This window comes from Lemur catta, chromosome 2, assembly GCF_020740605.2.
Source record: "Lemur catta isolate mLemCat1 chromosome 2, mLemCat1.pri, whole genome shotgun sequence".
Taxonomy (NCBI): Eukaryota; Metazoa; Chordata; class Mammalia; order Primates; family Lemuridae; genus Lemur; species Lemur catta.
This window is the reverse complement of record NC_059129.1, coordinates 14,621,927-14,643,320: the sequence shown is the minus strand read 5'-3', so window position 1 is coordinate 14,643,320 and position 21,394 is coordinate 14,621,927. Positions and strand designations below refer to the sequence as shown.

General features: G+C 46.6%; 1 protein-coding gene across 1 annotated transcript in view; it reads right to left on the bottom strand.

The window, feature by feature from the left end:
- HS3ST2 (heparan sulfate-glucosamine 3-sulfotransferase 2) overlaps positions 1-13,428 on the bottom strand; it is a 77,017-nt gene extending 63,589 nt beyond the window's left edge. The window contains exon 1 of the mRNA XM_045542779.1: positions 12,506-13,428. Coding sequence (XP_045398735.1) covers positions 12,506-12,978 — 473 coding nt within the window. The 5' untranslated portion in view covers positions 12,979-13,428. The remainder of the gene's footprint in view (positions 1-12,505) is intronic.
- Positions 13,429-21,394: the final 7,966 nt, after the last annotated feature.

The following is a 21,394-nucleotide window of genomic DNA, read 5'->3' as shown; positions in this document are numbered from 1 at the left end:
TGGTGAAAATACACCTCTATGCACCTCTACCCTATCCAGGTGGCTGGTGCCAAGAGAAGGAGGGAGGGGCTCCAAGCTGTCCTGAATATATGGCACTGTGAGCCGGGGGCAGTGACTGAGCTGTTGAGAGAGTTCAGCTCAGTGATGACCTCACAAACTCAATATACTACAGAGATTCTGTGGGCAGGTACACAAATGGCAATAAGGAGTGGTGGCGATTGCTGGCTCCCTCCCTGAGGTCTACTTTTACAACTCAATGAGGTTCTCCAGCCACGGGCCATTTTGGCTCCAGATTCTTCTCATCCTCATTGGCCCAATGGATAATACCCCAGCCTGCCTCACATTGACAAAGGTTCACATCGTGACAGTGAGTGCCTCTTGCCTTCTAGGAATGGCCATCAGCTTAGTGATAAGTCACATCTTCAAACAACAACCCAGGAAGGGGGACCCACAACAGGAACAATAAATTTGAACCCTTTCTTATTATATTGCATGACTATAACAATCTATGAAGTAGGAACTCTTGATACTCTCATCTTATATAGGAGAAACCAAACCCTGGAAAGATGAGGCAACTTACCCCACAGCTAATAAGTGGCAGAAGGAGGATTAGAAGCCAGTCGAGCCTGTTTCTATGGCCCAACCTCTCCGAGTCAAGAAAGGGCAGATCACAGGTCACATCCAGCCCACAAACATATTCTGTTTGGTCCACAAGTTTTCTACAAAAGTTGTGAATCGGTAAGATGCAATTTATAAATTGAAAGTTCACATTTTTTAAATGCCATATTTCAAGCTTTTTCTGGGAAAAAAAACAGCGGGGAGATACGGCAATACAGAGATAGCAAAAGAATTGGTTGGGATTGACTAGTGGTTGTCCCCTCTAAATGGGACAAATACCCTCATCTAAATGGGACTTGTGCAAATGGGACAAGTCCCCACCTATTCTTATTGTCCCACGGCCAAATTCATTCATTCATTTCTGTGCCCACAAAGTCCCTAAGGATATTGAGTTTTTGACGTGCTCGCTGCTTCCAACTGCTTCGGCACAGGATAGACGCTCTCGACAGCTGGGCCACGGCCCCAGCTCACAATGCCTCTTCAGAACAGCTTAGAGCCTCTCCTTCCTTCCACACACTTCCCATCAGCTACCTGGATGGAGACAGGTGCTCAGAGGTTCATGTTTCAGAGACTACCTTGCTGGCACCATTGTCATTTGAATGATGCCCAAATTTGAGTTCCTGTAAATAGCTTTGACATACGTATGTCCCAGGGTCATTTATGCCTATTTCCTCTTCATCCTTGGCAGGAAAGAACAATTGAATTAGGTCAAGTTGTTTCTCTGCCAGTGAAATGACTGTCAGACTGAGATTTGACCAAGTTACCCAAGAATTTCTGGTTAATGGAGATGTTCGTGCGAGAGAAGATACTGGGGGTGGGGGGTGGCTAAAGTAGTGAGTGTGCCACCACAGAGCTTTGCAATGACTCAAGTCATCTTTTACAGAATTAATAATTCAGATCCCACAGTGTTTCAGCTAGAAGTGGCCATAAACTGCAGAGTTTAACCAACCACTTCTGAAAATGGGGATTGATCCTGGGAAATGCTACCTCCACTTTAAGCCATCTCGCCGGAGCGAAATGAAAGCTGCTAGATGATTTCATATCTTCATTAAAACCATCAAAGCAGAAACACACTGCGAAGAGGCTGCCAAAGCCGAGAACGTTTCCCCCATGCTTCAGCAGCTCTGGGGAAGTTGGGGAGGTTCAGATCCCGACTATCTTGCAGGAAGGCATTACAGTGTTCAATTCCTTTTGAAGGAAACCACACGCACCAACCAGCCCCCTAAATCTGGCAACATCATCAGGGCAGCCACCTTGTCACGCATGCTGATGAGGCTGGAACAAGAATGAGAAATAGGGTGGTGCACATTGAGTGACATGTGCCTTTTCTGGGTTGGAACAAAGCTAATTTAACCTTCAGAGGATCTCAAGAGGTTACCTAAGAACTCTGCATTTATTTAAAAGAAAGGGGTCTCAAAGACCCCTAGAGATGGGGACTTTGCCATCTCCCACTGATTTGGGAGTGAGAACGCCAAGCTACAGTAGAAATCATTTTCCTTTCTTTGGTTAGTTCAGGGACATATTGAATTAATAAGATGACCTGTCAAGCCAGGGGCTATACTGGGGAGTATATTTGGTTCAGACTCCAGGCTGTCACTCGTAAGGACCTGAAAGATAGCAAGTCCTCGATACATGCTATTAGTGTCCCCAGCAGCAGCCACACCGTTATCATCATCATCATCACCGCTGCCATCTTTCTTGTCTCCTCTCTCACACCCGGCCTCCACACCAGCCCTCAGCTAGTCCTGCAACTGCACCTCCAAGCTGTACCCAGCATCTGCCCCCTTCTCCCACTCCCTCCATCATCACCACTGCTGCCACCTCCAAAAACAGCCTCCTAACCAGTTTTCCCACTTCCATCCCCACTCCCTACACAGCAACCCGAGATCCTTTTCAAATGTAATCCGGGCCAGGAGCAGTGGCTCATACTTGTAATTCCAGCACTTTGGGAGGCTGAGGCAGGAAGATCACCTGAGGCCAGAAGTTCGAGACCAACCTGGGCAACATAGCAAGACCCCATCTCTACAAAAAAAATTTAAAAATTAGCCCATGTGATTGTGTGCATCTGTAGTCCCATCTACTCCGGAGACTAAGGTAGGGGGATCGCCTGAGCCCGGGAGTTTGAGGTTACAGTGAGCTATGACCGTGCCACTGCACTCAAGCCCAGGTGACAAAGTGAGACCCTATCTCTAAAAAAAAAAATAAAAAATAAAATGTACTCAGACCATACAACTCCTTAATTCCACACCATCCAATATCTCCCCATTTGCTCTGAGTAGAAGTCAAAGTTCTTGCAATGGCCCACGAGGCCCCGTGTGACCTGGCCCCTGCTCCCTCCCCGAGTTTATTTCCCATCCCTTTTCTCTTTGTACACTCCACTTCGATCACACTGGCCCCTAGGTTTTCCTCCATCATATCAGCTACCCTGCTGTCCTCAGAGCCTTGGCATTTATTTGTGGTTCCTCTGCTAGAAAGTTCTGCCCCAGATCACAACATGCTTTGCTCCCTCACCTTTTTCAGGTCTTTGCCCAGATAGCACCTTCTCAGCGAGGACTCTCCTATAACCACCCTGTTTAAAATTGCAATACCCTCCCCCCACCAAGGACTCTCTACCCACCTTCCCTATGTTTTCTCCACAGCACTTGTCACCATCAGACATAGATATGTTCTCCCTGTTTGTTTACTAGCCGTCTCCTCCCCACCCCACAGAAAGTAAGCACCATGAAGGCAGGACTTTTGTCTGTTTTATTGACTGCTCTCTCCCCAGTGACCACACACTTGGCACACAGTAGGTGCTCAGTAAATACCTACTGATGTGAAGACCAAGTCACCAGCATCCATATTCTGCATCCTCTCAGAAGCAGCTGTGACAAACTTAATAAAAGGGCTGGGGCCAGTCGGTAGCCTCAGAACAGACTCACCAACTCCTCATAATCCCCCGTACCTAAGAATGGTCACTCAACAAATATTTAGTGAGCACCTACTGTATGCCAGGCATTGTCCTGAGCTTTGGGTATACAGCCATGAACAAGACAGACAAGGTTCCTGCTCTCAGGGAGTTTTGACTCTAGTGGGGAGATAGTAAGTTAAAAAGAAAATGGATGAGATAATTTCAGAAGGCAGTAAGAAGTAGGAAGTACATAAAGCAAGGTGGTGATGAGACAGAGTGATGAGCACAATGAGCTAGCTTAGACTAGACTGTGAAAGGCCTCTTTGAGGAGGTGACATTTGAGCTGGAACCTGCATGATGAGAAACAGCCAGACGTGGGATGTTCTGGGGGGAGAGAGATCCAGGCGGAGGAAACAGCACGTGCAAATGCCCCAAAGCTTAGGCATCAGCTCTCCCAAAAGCATCTTTGACCTGCCCTGCTGGGAGCCTCTCCTCTGTGACCTCACAAAAGCTGGGAGCTTTCTCTCTCTCAGCAAGTCTTGCTACTGAATTTCTCTGCCTTTTCCTCTCGTGAAAGGAGAGATTAATTCTCTTTTTCGTGTTCATTCCTCCAGGGCTTAGCACAGAGCCTGGAACACAACAGGTGGTCATTAAATGCATGCAGAACTAAGGGTGATCTGAAACAACTTTATTTTGTGATTTGACAGTAATCAGAGGTGAATTCGTGGAATTAATGCATTTAGAAATAGCACTCCTATAGGGCCACACCCTTCATCAGCCCCCAGAACAATTTTTCTGTCCAAGGAAATCCTCTTTGCCTGCTGAAGCCTGAATAACATACCACCTCTTCTGGGAAGCCTTCCAAAATTCCCCCAATTGGACTTTATCTCCTTTCCATGCCCCCCTTGTATCTGTATTATGGTACCCATCCCCATCTGATTTGTGTACCAATTTTCCGTGAACATCTCATAACCCCACTACACTGTGAAGAGCCCAGAGGCAAGGACCTGTGTCCTTCCTATTCATCTCTCTGTCCTTGCATTGAGGTCAATAAAGGTATGATGAAGAAATCAATGGCCAATAATGACAACTAGCACTTGTTGAACACCTTCCGGGTGCCAGAAGTGCTCTGAGCATTTTCCCACGTAATTGCTCAATGAATCCTCACAGCAACTGGACATGGCGGTCAATGTGATTCATTCCAGTGTGCAGACAGAGGAACTGAGGCACAGAGAAGCAAGCAGTCGGCGGACACACACCTTGCAGGTGGTGGAGCTGAGATTACAGCACATTCCTCTGATCCCAGAGTCGGAGCTTTTAATTGCTGTGCTGAAACTACCTTAAACCACCTTCCCTCCTAGTTGCTATGTTTTTATCTCCATTTTCAGTGCATCTCATTCACGCCTTTGGAATCGGGGCTGCTCTCTCTCCCTCCAATAAGATCTGTCTTTTCGTTGCTTCCTAAGGAGCCTGCACCACCACGAGGCACTGCTTTAATGCCTGGGCGTCTCCCCACCAGCCTCAGGGCAGATCTGGGGTTCTAGGCCCCAGGGCATAGCCTGAGCTGGCAGGAAGCCACCTCCGCATCAGTGCTGATGAATATCTGCCTAATTAAAGGCAAGTCTGAGGATCCCTGCCCTCATAGACACCCTCTAAGTTGCCTCTGTTAACAATATAAGAAATCTCTGGCCAGGCGTGGTGGCTCACACCTGTAATTCTAGCACTTTGGGAGGTCAAGGTGGGAGGATTGCTTGAGCTCAGAAGTTTGAGAACAGCCTAAGCAAGAGCAAGACCCCATCTCTACTAAAAATAGAAAAATTAGCTGGGGGCTGTGGCACATGCCTGTAGTCCCAGCTACTGGGGAGGCTGAGGCAGGAGGATCACTTGAGACCAGGAGTTTGAGGCTGCAGTGAGCTATGATGATGCCACTGCACTCTAGCCTGGGTGACAGAGTGAGACTCTGTCTAACAAAAACCAAAACAAAAAAATATGTAAGAAGTCCCAGGGACTATTTTCCCCAGTGGAGCTCCTTTTACACAGTTTTTTTTTTAAAGGATACAAAGAAATTACATTGTCTTCTGCTCTTAATTCAGTGAAATTAAACTGTTTGAGAAAGCAAAACTGACACCCGGCCCTGCCCTATGTTTAAGCCTCCTGTCACGTTTTGCAGAAAAAAAGAAAACATACTTTGCATCCTGAGATTTTAAAATAGGGACATCCTGTCTCAAAATAAAAAGAGAAAGACTTGAGTCCCTTTCCCATAAGTTGCTGACTCCTCAGTGAAAACAACTTTATCTCTGACTTTTGCAACACTGATGCCTACAGATACGTAACAACCTATGTAGACATGACTATGGTGGAGACGGCTGGGTTTCCACCACTGAGAATAATGAAGAAACCCCCACAGTAACCTTGTGGCTTTATTTTGTCTTTTGAATGGCCACTATGCCCTTTATTCAGGGAACCTAGTTCTTGGGAAGGCTAGACGCCCTTGTAAATATTGCAAATCAAAACACTTCTCTTCATGCTCATATTTGTTCTGAGTTTTCCTTTGGCTTGTGTCCCTCAATCATTAACAACACATCAAAGGAATCCGCAAAGCTAGAAACATGCTTGGATTTACTTAAACAGGATTTTCTGCAAACCCTAGCAATGTTTCCCATGATGTCGGTTGTGTACCCCATCTTGGTAATTTTAGGTGCTACGCAGACCTACTAAATACCACCGGATCGCATCATGAGAAAATTTATTATTAAATCTTTTCCACTTCACTTTCATTCCTTCTGGTTACAGCAAGGCGAAAAGGTCTCACATCGATATTGATATTTCTTTAACTGCTCTTAGTACCGTCCCTTAATATCCCCTTTTAAACAAAGATAGAGCACGCTGCAGGCTTAGAACATTCCAGCCACATTATAGAGCAAAAATTCAATAACCCTGTTTTGTTTTTCAATCAATTTATTTTTATGATCTCTTTCTAATTATAACAAGTGATGCTGGTTTTCCCATTAAGGGTGGTTTTAAAATAAAGTTGCTTTTAAAAATGTTTATTTTAACCATACTTCCATGGCGTGTGTTAGGCTTACAAATGCATAGCATGTCTTTAGAAGGATGCACCCAAACAGCTACCTTCTGTGGTTGCTTCTGGAAAGAGAAACTTCACGGCTAAAACATGAGGTAGGAAGGAAGGGATTCATGTTCACTGAGTGTCCTTTGCCACTTTTGAATTGCATTATGTGAATATGTTAATATTATCTCTTCTAATATATACAAACTGAAGGAAAACTAAACCCTGTTCTTTATGAAAAAATATAATTTTTTCAGGAATTAATGTAAGCAAAAATATTAAGAAAAATAATAGTAGAGTTTGTGCCAGGCTTTGGCAAATATCATGAAGGTAGTACAAGAAGGTCTGAAGTTTGGAAAATGTTGATTCCCAAAGGACCATACTATTGCTTGGAAGACACCCCTAGTTTTCTTACTTGGGGAGCATTTGTGGGAGCTGGTGGCTGTGGGCAACAAGGTGGAACCATATGAGCTCCTCTGATTCAGAAAGCTTATGAGGACACACTCACTTGACTTGTGCCTAGAAAATCCATGTGATGTGCAAGCCCCAGATCACCCAACCAGCACCTCTGGCCCATGTCCCCAGGAAGGACTTGCTCAATCATAACTCCCTGCCCCTTGCCCTCTCTGCTGACAAAGCCGCTAGGGGAGTGGCATTGGACCAACAGCCCACTGTGTAGCTTGACAGGCAGCAATTACCTCTGAAATGCAAAGTCATTTCCACTCACTGGTGGCTTTGACCCACCTCATCAAGCTGCCCGTGGACTACACAGCACTTCAGCCCATCCGTGCAGCCCATTAGGAGAACAAAGTGGCAGCAGCCGGCCTACAGCAGGCTGGCACCAAGCCTGGCAAACGGCAGGCGTTTGACAAATAAACAGATTAACCCGCCCCCGAGTTAGCGCTGAAGGAGGCAACGAGTCCCACAGCTTGGGCTGCCTGCGTGACCTGTCAGTCCCCTTCAGCCTGACTCACAGCCTGCGTGCTTAGCTACCCCTCGATCCCCGCCTTCACCCCTGCTGCTCACACATGGAGATGGTGTCCCCTGTCCCCTCCAAGTCCTCTGGCCACGGATATGGATCAATACGGAGCTGTGTGCTTCTGCTCCCTTCCCGCCCACTCTGTCACTCAATCATTCAGGAATGATTCATGGAGGTCTAAGCAAAGGAAAGAAAATTATTCTATAGTCCTGCTCACCCACTGCACGGAACATTACCAAGCATGCAAGTGATAGCACCTGTTGGGCACTGACTCTGCTCTGAACCTATTAGGGACTTTTGGATGTGCCTGCAGCCATGTGGGAGGTGCAGCGAGTGCCTCTCGACAGCAGCCCGTGAAGAACATGCCCACCACAGCCTCTTGTTAACTCCTGGTGAGTGTCAGCCCCACCCCTTCCCTAATTTTAGGACAGATGCCTTCAGGGAGATGGCATGGGTGACATTCAAAAGTCTAAAATGAATCTGGCTCCTTCACCAATCCGAAGAGACTCCTGCTGCCTACAGAGATGAAACAGGGTCTAGTCGCTGGCTCTTTGGTAGGTCCAGTGGGTGTCAGGGAGGGCTGGGGAAGCCGGGTCTTCCAGCCACGGGGCACTTCTGGGGAGGGGGTTTCCGACCAATATGGAAGCATCCTATCTCCATCTTCATATCTCTTGAATCCAAGCCACCATCCATCACAAGACACATCCTAGTTTCAGAGATGTTAAAATAAACATGCTTCTTAGAATCTCTAAGTGATATCTGCACATTCTCACACGCAAAACAGCCTTAACAATATGCATGGCTGGAAAGCTCTGGGGTCACTGGGGTCTTCTCCACCTAAATACCCACGTACCAAGACTTCTGGGCAAAGCTATTCTTTATTTCAAGCTCCTCTTCTGTCCCTCTCAGCTCCAGAGGAGAAGAGAAACCAGTTCAAAAAGCCTCCTTGAGCGATGACAGGTCTGCTTGCCCATTCTGAATGTTCCTTGGTGCCTGACAAGAACTGTACATGTACTGGCACTAACTATTCTATCTGCAGCATGCTGCGAGGCTGACACGGTGCTACAAGACAAATGGGGGATTTATGGACTCAGTGGTTTCATTTAATCACAGTGTGTGACATCCCCTGGACCAAGGCAGTGGAAATTCCTTACAAAGACATTAAGTCTGCACAGACAGTGCAAGAGTGCATGCGAGTGCATGTGTGGGGTGAGCACACACATGCATCTGTGCACACCCAGTGACTGCAGACAAGTCTGTGTCATGTGTTGATCGGTTTGTTAAAAGACAGTAAATAAACCCTTCTGCATTAACTACTTCAAGCAGAAGGCCCCTTCCTGTCCACCTTTGGTTTTATTTCTTCTTAAAGTTTGCCTTTCCAGAGTTCGGCTTTTCTATTAGAATATAATTTCTTGATTGAAATGAACTGGATAATATGATAGAACTTTTTATGTGCTTTTTATTCTCTTTCATACTTAAACTGCTGCCTCTAGGGCAAATAACGTGTCTTCTTTGCCTTGTACCATCCCAAGAATGTCATCGATGCTGAACAAATAAATAACCAGAGTTGTGAAGTGAAGTTTAAAATTTATAGACCAGGCTCATCTATCAAAATTTGGACACCAGAGCACAGAGTCAATTATCACGTATTAACTTGCTCTTGTTGGCATTTCAATGCCATCTTCCTCTCTTCACATACTCCCTTTGACATACCAGAACACTAGCAAAATTGAGAACGCTTTAGACAAAGCTGAGCTTCCCCTAGGACTCTAAAAACTACTGGATATGGTACTATAATACTTACATCGCTTTATAAAAGATGAGTGCCCTGAATAGTCTGTCTCTGATCCTGCCCTTAAGGCCCAGCTGCTACCTTGATGAGGAAATATGCAAAAGGGAACCCAGGCCAGACATGTAGGTGCAAGATGGCATCGTAGAAAGACAGCCATGGCAGGGAGGCCACCGCAGAGGGCAGGGCTCTCCTGAGCCGGGCTGGTTCCCAATAAGGGGCTCAGGCTGGGGGCAAGGAAGGTGCAGACTCTGTATCCCGGTCTCTCTGGCTGAAGGTGTCTCTCTGGCTGTATCATTCTGCCTCCAGCTTTATCTGCACTTACCCACAGAAAGAAGCCTCTTCTTTGGGTTGAGGATAAAGCATTAGATTTTCCCACTATCTGGATTTGGGCCACCTAAACAGGAGGTTATCACCAGGGGCTCCAACGTGGGGAGATCAGAATAAGCTCCACTGCCTGCAACTCTGCAACGCCACCCTTGGAGAGCAGAGTCCACTACAATGGGTGCAAGGGTTCTTTGGCCATGTCTGCCCAGTGCATGCTGGCTTTACGATGGCAAGCTGAGAAATGACAAGGGCAGGGGGTGGAGACAGGAACATCCTGTCACCCCACCACACCTTACTCATGGAATTCAGGAGTGAGAACACGGGTTTTACGGGACCCCAGAAATCCCCATCATTTCTGCAATTAATGCATATGATTTGAGTGATAATAAAGAGAAATACAGAAAAATGTCCTTTACAAACAGAGAAGTGTTCTGCAGATTATAGAAACAGCATCCTAATGGGGCAGTAGTAGCTTGTCCAGAAATGGCAATCCACAACCTAAGCCCTTGACTCTGGGGGTGTAGATTTGCAACTGACACAAGCACAAACCGCACAGCCCTTTCCTGATGCTGTAGGCTCCTCAGCCTTCCTGGGTAAGTGATGGGGAGTGGGCAGTTATGACCAGACCTCCAGGCTCATCTTTCTTTTAGAAATATAAAGGGGGAAAAGGTGGTGGTGGGGGACAGTAGAGGGAGAAGTGGAGCTGTCAGTGTGCTTGATGTTAAATAAAACCTCCCAAGACTCAGCTGAGAATTTTAGCAGAATCCAAATGTGCTAAAAAAAAAAAAAAAAAAAAAAACGAAAAAAAGAAAAGAAAGAAAGAAAAGGCATGGCTCCCATCTCCAAGGTTCACAGCTAAGCTGGCTTAGAATCACACATGCCAAGGTTAAAAATATAAAGCAGCCATCCCTGAATGACACAGGCTCTGGGAAGGGAGCCTGAGGTGTGTTGCTTGGGGGTGGAGAGAAGAGAGTCTGGGTTCAGAATACAGGTGTTTATTGGAGGGCACACTGTCGAAAAGCCAGATGCTCAGAATTTTGCTGTTTTTCACTTAAAAGCCACTTTGCATTGGCAAAGGGTTTCATAATGGTCTTCAGATTTTCCATCGAGGAAAGCCTGGCCTGCATTTGAACGTGGCCGCAGCTGACCCACCCCGGTCAGCTCTGCTGTTCCACACACTTGCCTTCCCCACCCTGGGGTCTGGCTCAGACACTGTCCTCATGCGCCTAGATGGGGCACTTGTGGCCCACAGCTGGAAAAGCATGGTGGGCCATCAGTATTGGCACACAGCCCAACCTGCCACTCTGTGCCACCCAACTCCACTAACCAGACATAATGATGCTGGGGCCACCCACAGGCCAGTTATCCCCTGCTTGGACCCACTGGAGACAGACTATGTATCTGCCTCCTGAGGACACTGCATACCCCATTCCTTGTCCCCACAACCACAACCCCTGCAGACCAGAATCAAATGGCAAAGGGGACCAGCTGGCCCTGTGGCTCCCCCTTTTTGTGGGCCCCCTCTTATGAGCCAAGTGGGGTCTTCTTTCTGATGAAGTTGTCCTTTGTACAATATGCTTAGGGCCTCTGCTGCCTGAGCAGTAGATAAAAATAAAAGAAGTAGCCTCAGCTACTGGGTTAGCTGCCATGTTACCCCTCCCCAATACCATCACTATGCAGATGTTTCTGGAAAGTCTTCAAGGGGTCAGGTGAATGGTGAGAATTCTGTGACCTGTGTGTTATGGGGAGCCCATACATTACACCACTCCCAGAGACACCCTGACTTGGCTCACGCGTAAGTCAATCCTACATTTCAGCACCATTCAGGGCTTGGGAGGCAGACGGGCTTTGAGGAGAGGAGATTGCACCTTACAGAACTTCAGGCTGTGCCCAGACACCACCAGCAGGAATCATTCTCATCCCTTCCCCGGCACGTGGTGGGAGAGTGGACCCTGGCCAGCCCTCCCCAGGGGTGCCCACCAGTATTCTAAATCCCACACCTTGGCCGTCACTTAGAAGCACCAATCAACCAATGTTAAGTATCTTTTTTTTTTCCCACATCTTTAAAGCACTTTAGAAAAGCCTCTAGGGATAGACAGGACAGGGACCATTTTCCTGCCCATTGTAATGGATGAGAAAATAGATGGGAGGGTTTAAGGAACTTGCTCAAGCTAAGTGGCAGAGCTGAGACTCGAATCGAATCCAGGGTTCTTTCCACTACTCCAAGACCACCGACCCCGGGCCACAGCCACTGGGGGCTCCCAGCCTCCCAGAGCAGCAAACACCTGGAGCTGGCATTGAGGTTCCCTGAGGGATCTTTCTCACCCAGAGACCTCTGGGGACGCCCTCTCATTTGGCCTGAACTGTGGGGACCTCTCCCAAGCAGGGCCCCATCCCAGGGGGGTCTCTGTCCTCACTTCCTCTTCTCAAGGTCCTTCAGGTGCCAGGGACCGGGAAAGATCTAGCGAGGGTCATTACAGGGTCGTGTTCAGCAGCACGTGTCCTGACTCGTCCCTTCCTCGGGCACTCTAAAGGCTGGACACGGAGCCAGCCCTCCAGCCGGCACTTAGGTTTGACTGGAGAGCTCCCTTCCCTACCAAGCGACTCCAGTGGCGACAGGGAACGCCCTTTGCAGTTCAAGAAACTGCGTGTCCGTCTAGATAACCACTGGGAAGTTCTGGGTAAATCCGTCTGCTAGAACCCCCAGCCCACTCCGCCACGTGTCAGCCTGAACCCGCACAACGAGCGGGGTTACGTGGAAGAGCAAACGCAGGCGCGATGGCCCCGAGGATGGATCGGAGCTCTGGCGCCCGGAGCGGGGCTCCCCCTGCTCACCTGTACCAGTCCAGCCCGCGGCCGTAGTTCCTGTCGAAGAAGTGGGGCTCCGTGCCCAAGGCCCGCACGTCCGGGTGCACGCGGATAAACTCCAGCACGGCCCGGGTGCCCCCCTTCTTCACGCCCACGATGAGGGCTTGGGGCAGCCGCTTGGTGCCCAGCCTGGGCGAGCCGGAGTGGTTGGCGCCCGAGAGGCGCGAGGCGGGCACGGCGGCGGCGGCGGCGGTCGCGCTGGGCGGCGGCCCGGGGGGATCGCAGGGGCGGGACTTCTGGAGAAGTTTCTGGCCGCCCGCACTGGGGCCGCGGAGGCAGCGAGGCGCGCCGAGGAGGCGGCTCCGGCCGAGGTCGTCGCAGCAGCACAGGAAGCTGTAACACAGGTAAGTGCAGGACAGCGACAGCGTGAAGGCGAAGAGCAGCTTGCGCGCCCTCCGCGGCTGAGGTGGCCCCGCGCGGCCCAGGACCCTATAGGCCATGGCTCCATGGGCCCGCGCCGGGGGTCATGGTTTCCGAGGGGGCACCGGCGGCGGAGCGGCTGTGGCCCTGCGGTCGCCTAGAGGGCTCGCGTGGCGCTGCCCCGGCCGCGCGGGTCGGGCGTAGGGGGCGCCGTCTTCTCCGGGCGCTGCTGGCCGGGGCGCGCACCCTGCCCCGGGATCCCGGGGGCGGCGGCTCCTCCGGGAACAGGAGGCTGCATCTCCGACATCTCCCGCTCCTGGGCGGTGGGGCTCCGGGCAGCAGGGCGGCTCCTGGCGCTCCGCGGCTCCTACGTGCGCCGGGGTTGGAGCGCGCCCAGTGCCCGAAGCCCCATTCCTGGTCCTCGGAGCGCCGCGCACGGAACGCGCGGCGGCGGCACGGCCGTGCGGACTGGCGGGTGGGCCGGACGGTGGCGCTGGCGCCGGCTGCGTTCCGGCTCCTCGGGAAATGCCGAGCGGAGCGCGCTGCCGGCTCTATTTAAGGAGTCGCCTGACGTCAGCCACGCGGGTCCCCCGAGCCCGCGCCGCGCCCGGGGACCTGGCTAGTCCCCTGCGCCCCCACTGCCTTACCGCTCCCAGAGACACACCAGCCCAGGCCCTCCCCATGCTGGCTGCCCGCTAAGGAGCCCCGGGCCAGCTTGGGGCGGGGAGGGGAAGGTGTCAAGGCTGTACTCTCCGCCAGGAGGCTGGACACCCCCACTACGCTGGCCTGTCGACACCCAGGGGTAGAAACCCAGGTCGAGATCGCGCCGACATCCAGACCAGACATAGACCCAGGCGCAGACTCAAGCACCCTGCGCTGATCCGCGGTCCCTCCACACTGATCAGCACAGCACACACACACAGGAGCACGCGCACCCCAACCTGGACACACCCCCACACCCGTACGGGGACCAGGGGGAGAAATTCCCTAACCCGGGCCTAGAAACACCGACAGGGCCACTCCCTCACCTTCCCCCCGCCTGCGCCCCCCAACCCCCTGCCATCTCGCCAAACGCGCACACACAGCCCAGAATCGGAGCCTGAGCGCACGCACGCCCGGGACTCGTACACGCTGTAGACGGGATGGGTGGAGGAGCTGAGCGTGATTCCGTGACTATTCACCGGGCTCCTTAGCCCCCCGCACGCTGACTCACACCCAGGCAGCTCGCTCTGTCTCACACCCGTGAAGCACGCACTGTCAACCCATTGTCACTGCACCTCTCCCCCGGCCTGGCCCGAGAGCAGCCCAGAGCCGTGGACTCCGCGCCTGGCGGGCTCCTGTCCTAGCAGCCGCCCCCTGGTGGTGGACAGCTCCCCGGGGAGCTGTCCAGGGTACGACGCGGTCCCTGACGGCCAGGGTGCCTTGGGCTTCTTCACGCAGTGGCATTAGGAGGAGAAAACAGAGGACAATCTAAGTGACTGCCTGCAGGACAATTCTCAGTGACCATACCCAGAACAGGCTTGAGTGGCGATCCCCAGTACTGCCCTGAGGGACCACACTAGTACCTTGGATCAAAACCCTGCATCACAGCAGGTCTAGATGCCCATGACCTAAAACATAGCTGGGCTGTCCCTCAGCAACAATGCCGAGTTGTCATGCCTGGGTGTTCACACAGTGAGTGCCCCATAGGATGTCCGGATGACCACCGTCACCCCACCCCCATTCAGGGTATAACTGACTTCCTTATTCAGGACGTAAAACTGATCGTAAGACGCTGTGAACCTTGGCCCAAACCAGGAAATATTTTGTCCCTGAACCATCCCTAAAAACGTTAGATCAATCCTTCTACTACAGATAATAATAGCTACCAACTTTGTGTCAAGCACTTGGCACGTGTTAACTCATTTAATATTCACCACAACCTCTGAGATTGTTACCGTTATCACCATATCACTTTGCTTTCTTAATTCTAATAGTACCTAACATTTGTTGAGTGCGAGTTTTGTGCCAGTAATGTGCTAATCACTTGACATGCACTACCTCATTTATCTCTGAAGATAGGTATTATTATAATTCCAAATTTACAGGCAGTGAAAAGAAGGTTTAACAAATGCATACTCAGTAACTGGCAGAGCTAGGATTAAACCCAGGCAGTCTGACTCCAAGATCCATAATTACTGTGCTTTGCAACTTCCTAACTTCCTTTGACCATTATTCACATAATTCTATCTGAGGTTCCTCTCTCAGATGTGAACTAATTTGTCTATGTCTCTTCTAAACTCTGGCACCTGGGACTGAATGAGGAATTCCAGGTATAGATTTAAAAGTTCAACAGGACTCTCACCTCTCTTCTGTAAGCTGTATTTCTGGTAATGCCACCTAAGACTTCATTATCTTTTTCTTGTAGCTACATCGCACTGCTGGCATCTTGAACTTGCAGGCATGTAATATCTCCAAGTGTTTCTTACAAGTGCTGCTGATTAGGGCACATCTGCCCCATACTGTGTTTGTACAGTGGGCTTCTTTGGCCCCTACATGTAGGTCCTTTCATATTTGATCTGATTAAGTTTCATCTTGTCTCATCAGTTCACTGCTCCAGTTTTTTTCAAATGTCTATTTGAATCACAAGTCATGATGTAGCTTTCATTTATTCAAAAGGAGAAAGTAGAAAGATTGTATCCCAGATTTACCTTTGACTCCAGGTGCATTTTGGGCAAATGGGTTGCCTTCTCTGAGCCTCAGCTTCCTCGGCTGTAAAATGGGGAGCTATGATTAACCTCAAAAGCCTCTTGAAGTTCTGTGTAATTCCACGATTCCATTATCCAAAGCATGAACTACTCTCTTGACGTCATCTCCACATTTGATTATAATTTAATTAATTCTTCACTATTATTGTTAATAAAAATGTCAAAACAAATATGTTGAAAGGAGCTCCAATATATACTTTCAACAATTCTTCACATCATGCATCTGATATTTTTGCACTCCATTGTTAATTACAAGGTTAAATGAGAAGTAATCCACTGAGATAAGTACTTCTTTACTTGGAAGAAAAATATAGATACAGTTATTTCTCATAATTCTGTGCTTAGCTTAATTTTTAAATTATTTTTAATCTTTGAATTCATAAACTCTGAAATCTATAGGTACTCAGATACATCACAGCCAGGTAGATTTTCCTCTTCAAATTTCCAATCAGAGTTACGACTATGACTTAGAATTTTTCAGGGATTAGTGAGATAGTGGACATGCATGCCCATCACTCACACTCCTATCTTTTTAGAGTAGCACCATGATTCTGCTTTGGGGGTATCAGGTAGGATTATGTTGGGTTGTATGGTTTGTCAATTAACACTCACTTAAGCAAGATATATGTTTATTTTTCTATCACTTGAAACTCCAGATGAAGATGATTCAGGGCTGATGTGGAAGCTCCGCAATGTTTGGGACCCAGGATCCTTCTATCTTGTTGCTTCACCATGTGTTTCCTCCATTCTAAAGTCACCATGTAGATATCTTTTTCATCTCCAGCCATCATGTTCATATACTGGCCATCAGTAAAGAAGTAAAGACATGCCATGTCCCTTTACCGACATTTCTTGGAAATTTCCAGCATTATTTCCACTCATAGTCAATTGGTCAGAATGTTGTCAAATCTCTTTGTAGCTTAAAGAGATCCTTCAAAATGTAGTCTTGATTCTGGGTGGCTATGTGCCTGGCTGAAACTTATGGGTTTTGTTACCAAGGAAGAGCCAAAGAGCAGTTAAGGAAGACAATTAGTAATCTTTGTCACCCTTGGAAAAATAGTTTTCCTTTGTTGTTTCCCATGTGGTTTTTATGGGCTGAGCCTATTTCAAAGGAAGGCACATGACCAAGCTTGACATTACTGTTTTCTAGTTATATTTCAATGATTGAAAGCAACTCAGATCTTCCCAGTGAGAATCTCAACCACAGGACTTTGGCTGAAGTTTTTAGAAAAGAGAAACTCTTTTTTTCTTTTTTTGAGATGATGAAAAGTCTAAAATAAGCCTGATGGTCATCTCTGCCATCAAGAGGAGAGTCTCTGAGAATGAAGCCAACAAAGAGGAAGGCAGGACTGAAAGATGGAGACTCAGATTCCTGGTGGTATCTTTTGACCCTCTGAATCTAGCCATGGAGGAATCCTGGATGGTTTTGCTCCAGCTGATGGGTTATCTTTCTGCTAGTACTTGAAATTGAAAGAGTCCAGACTAATACAAAAAACAAACAAAAACAGCTGCTAGCCCAATTGCAAGGAATAGGGACCATTTTAATAAAAAGTGGTAGGGGTTTGGTGGAGCCTTTTTTTTTTATTTTCTTTTTTTTTTTTTTTTTTAAGAATAGGCACAGACCAAGACTGGAACTCTTCCATATTTGAGATAATCATAGGATCCAGTTACTTTCTTCATTTTCTGTAGTTCTCTTTGTACCTTATTTATTTTCCTTCTCATTCTTAACTGCCATTGTCTCTTTATGAATCAGTAATGATGACTGATTTACAAGCAACAGAAACTGATTTGGGATAATATAAGCAAAAAGAGGAATTTGGGGTAGCTCACACAGGAAAAGGACGTTGAGGTGGCTCACAAAATTAAGAAGGTGGCTGAAAAACTGAGCTTATACATAGAATAGCAACCACTGAATATACATTTCTTTCTCTTCTCTTTCTTTCTCTGGGTCTCCATTTCTCTTTTTCATCAGCAGTATCTTGAATCTTCCTTCCCACTGTCATACTGTGCATTTAAGACCTTGAATTTGAAATTATAAAGCAAGAAAATTTTCTTTCCCTTAAGTCTTTGATCCAATCAAGCCTTGTTATTCAGTTTTATTCAATGTAAGTTTCGATTCTCTTCCTTACAGCAGAGTTTTGTAGACGGTAAGAAAATATCCCAAAAAAAGGTGATTCCTACAAAGCAAAGAGCAGTGAAGTGGTGTCATATGGTCTTCAGGTTCTGTGAGGTGCTAAGTTTACATATGAGTCAGGAGGATGTGCATGAATAGTCTACATTTAGAAAAGAGGTTGGGAGTGAGAATGAGAGAAGATTTTAGGCATGCTTCATTTTCTGAATAAAATCAATGAGCTCATGGCTTCCAGATACTACCTATAGAAAACAGCCAAATCTAGAAGACCAGGGACTGTGGTTAATTTTAAGGACTTTGTAAAATTTCAAAGCCTTTGTCATTTACCATGTCGATTACCTCTGTTATTGACAATAATAATAATCACCATAATAGACACCATTAATTGAGCATTTACTCTGCTCCAGGGACTGGGCCAAGCATTTAGATGCACTACCTAATTTAAGCTTCTTAATAAACCAAAAAGGTAGGTGTTATTACTGTCTCTATTTTATAAGTAAGAAAACAGTCTCCAATAGGTTGAATTTACTGTGTTCTCACTGATGCTGCAGGCTAGGGAAAGGGGAAGGAAGTGCCAAAAAGCATGAATGGGGAGATCAAGGATCAGCTTTACCGATCTCGTAATCTTTTCTGGGGTCAGTACTGTTTAGCACCCCTACCTCCCATCCTGCATTATAAACCATACTGTCTAATCTTGTCTGATCTTATAATCTTGCCTTCCTAATGCTATTGTAAACTCCTTGGGGGTGGGGACTAAATAGCTTGTTCCAACTGGGCCTGGTATGTGGAATTTGGGCTTCATATTCATGCTGGGACTCCCTTGGTTTCTTTATCCTTTTTCTTTTTCTTTAATGGACCCCTGTTGGGGCTTCCAAGGAAGAACTAATATTTCATTTCAAAATGTATCCAAAGTGGATTATTTGTAATGTCAGGGAAGATACTAAGCCTGTTTACCTGCACAATAATGTGGTAGGGCTGACCTGGTACTGCTCCCTCTCCTCTAATTTTTTTAACCAAATGGAAACAGATAAGAATGGGAGACACAACTGATTTTGTCACCACCCCCCTCCCCCACTTGCCAATTTCCTGAAATACAGACCTTAGTGGTATAGGATGGGATGAATGGGAGTGTATCTAGCTATAGAGAACAATATAGTGAGATGTATTTGTTGGTTTGTACAGATTTTTTTGTCTCCCTTTAATATTTTTATTATACAGGTAATATATCCTCAATGTAAAAACAATTAAAATACTTAGAAGAAAAAAGAAAAAAGTTGTCCAAATCATAATACCCAGAAATAACTATTGTTAATATTTTAATTACATCCTTGCAATTATAAATGTATTTGTTTGTTCACTTATGGGTCTTCCCATACCTACTGTATTGTAAAATGGTTTTTAACTTCACAATATTGTGAATCTATTTTATAACATTAAATACAAACTTATGTAATAATAGATCTAGTACTTTCAGAAACAGAAAACAACTTTCTACTGGAAATGCTAAATGTAAGGATGATGTAAATCTGCAGCTACCATGAATAGAGAAAACCTCACCTGCATGTGCATTAATCTAGTGCAGAAGTAAACAGAGTGGGAGTGAAAGACTGAGTCCTGATGATAATGTTTGAATCCCTGGATGCAGCTTCACCTGAAGCTATCTCTTTAAGAGGTAATGAAACGTAGGGGTTAGGAGTGCAGTCTCTGGAAGCGACTGCCTGGGTTCAAATCCTGACTCTCCTGCTAGGATTTAACAAGGTAATAAATGTAATGCACTTAGAACAAATCCTGGCTAATAATAAGTCCTCAGTAAGCATTAGCCATTATCATGCTGAGAACTTTTCAATTACATCTGTCAATAAATTCTCTTTTTGGCCTAAGCCATTTTGATTGATATAAATATGTACTTTTCAACTAGATATGCATCTTTCAACCAACTTGAAAATTTTATTGACAACAAAATTAAAATCAATTTCTGTTCTCAGTAATCATCTAAGACCTCTCTTGCTTTAAATCCAGTTTATCTCCCTGAAATTTTTAATGTTTCTAGGGAAGAAACCAAATATCCTCTCTGGACATAGCTCATGGCAGGTGTTCAATAACTGCTTACTGGATAAATAGATAGATAATACCCTCAGACACTGTTTTGCCTGGAGGACAACAATTTTAGCCATGAGGACATGGTACAACTTATCTTAAAGGACCAAATTCTCCATTAATTCATCACCTCCTTCATATCATCTCTTACCTCTTTATTAAGTCTGAATTCAATGGATAAACATGATAATCACTTTTTTTTTTTTTGGCTTATATCATCAACACCCTTGACCCTCTTTTTCACTGTGCAGGTTAAGATCAACTTTCTTCCCACTCAGTGTTTGCACCCACACAACTAAACACAGCAAATGTGCAAGTGTGATGGCTAGTTTCCCTAAAAATATTTAGTACCTTCCCTCCTCTTCTCACACCTCTAACATCTCTGCCACTGTCACCATCAGCTGAAGGCCTTGCTTCCTACTTCACTGGTAACATAGAAGCAATCAGAGGAGCATTTTTACCACCGCCTCTACTCACCTACCTGCATCTATGTCCATAGATGTTATTTTTTCTCCTGTTGATATGATTTCACTGTCTATGTTTTTAGATAAGGCCAATGCCTCGACTTATGCATATATCTAATCCACTCTTATCTTTTCAAGGACATGGCCCCAGCAATTCTTCCCTTTCTCTCCTGCATCATCAATTTTTTTCCCTCTCCACTGGATCACTCCCATAATCATACAAATATGTTGTTATTTCTCACATCATTAAAACAACTACTCTGTCTTGACCTCCTCTCTCTCTCCAACTAGAGCTCCATTGATATTCCTTCCTTGGCAGCTCAACTTCTCCAAAGAGTGGTCTCTGCTCACTGACTGTTCCCATTTGCCCTGAGCCCGTTCCAGTCAGGCTTTTGCTCCCACTTCTCCTCTACAACTGTTCTTCTCAGGGTCACTAATGACTTCCGTGTTGCTAAACTCAAGTCAACTCTTAATCCTCATTGATCCTACCTAAAAGCAGCATTTGTCACAGTTGATGCTCTTCCTTCTTGAATGCTTTGTTCATTATGATTCTAAGATGCTACATGCTTCTAGTGTTCCTATCACCTCTCTGCTTCTCCTTCCAAGCCTCCATGGATGGGTTTCTTTTTGCCTCTGTGACCTCTAACATGGAGTATCCCAGGGATTAGTCTTGAGATATCATCTCTTTTCTACCTACATTCATTCTCAGTGATATTGTAAGTCTCATGACTTGATATACCTCTTACATACTACTGAATCTCAGTTGTATAACTCCTTTCCCCTAAACTGTCTACTCAACGTCTTCACTTGGATGCCTAATAGACATCCCAAACTAAACATGTCCCAAACCAAACTCTTACTAGTTCCCTAATGTTGGCTTTTATCATAATCTTAGTCATCTAAATAAATGGTAATTGTAGCCTTCTATTTGTTCAGGCCAAAAAAATCTAGAATTAGCCTTGACTTCTTTCTTTCTCTTATACTCTACAGCTGATCTGTGAGCAAATCCTGTTGACTCTCCCCTCAAATATATATACAGTAGTCTCTTTTCCATCTG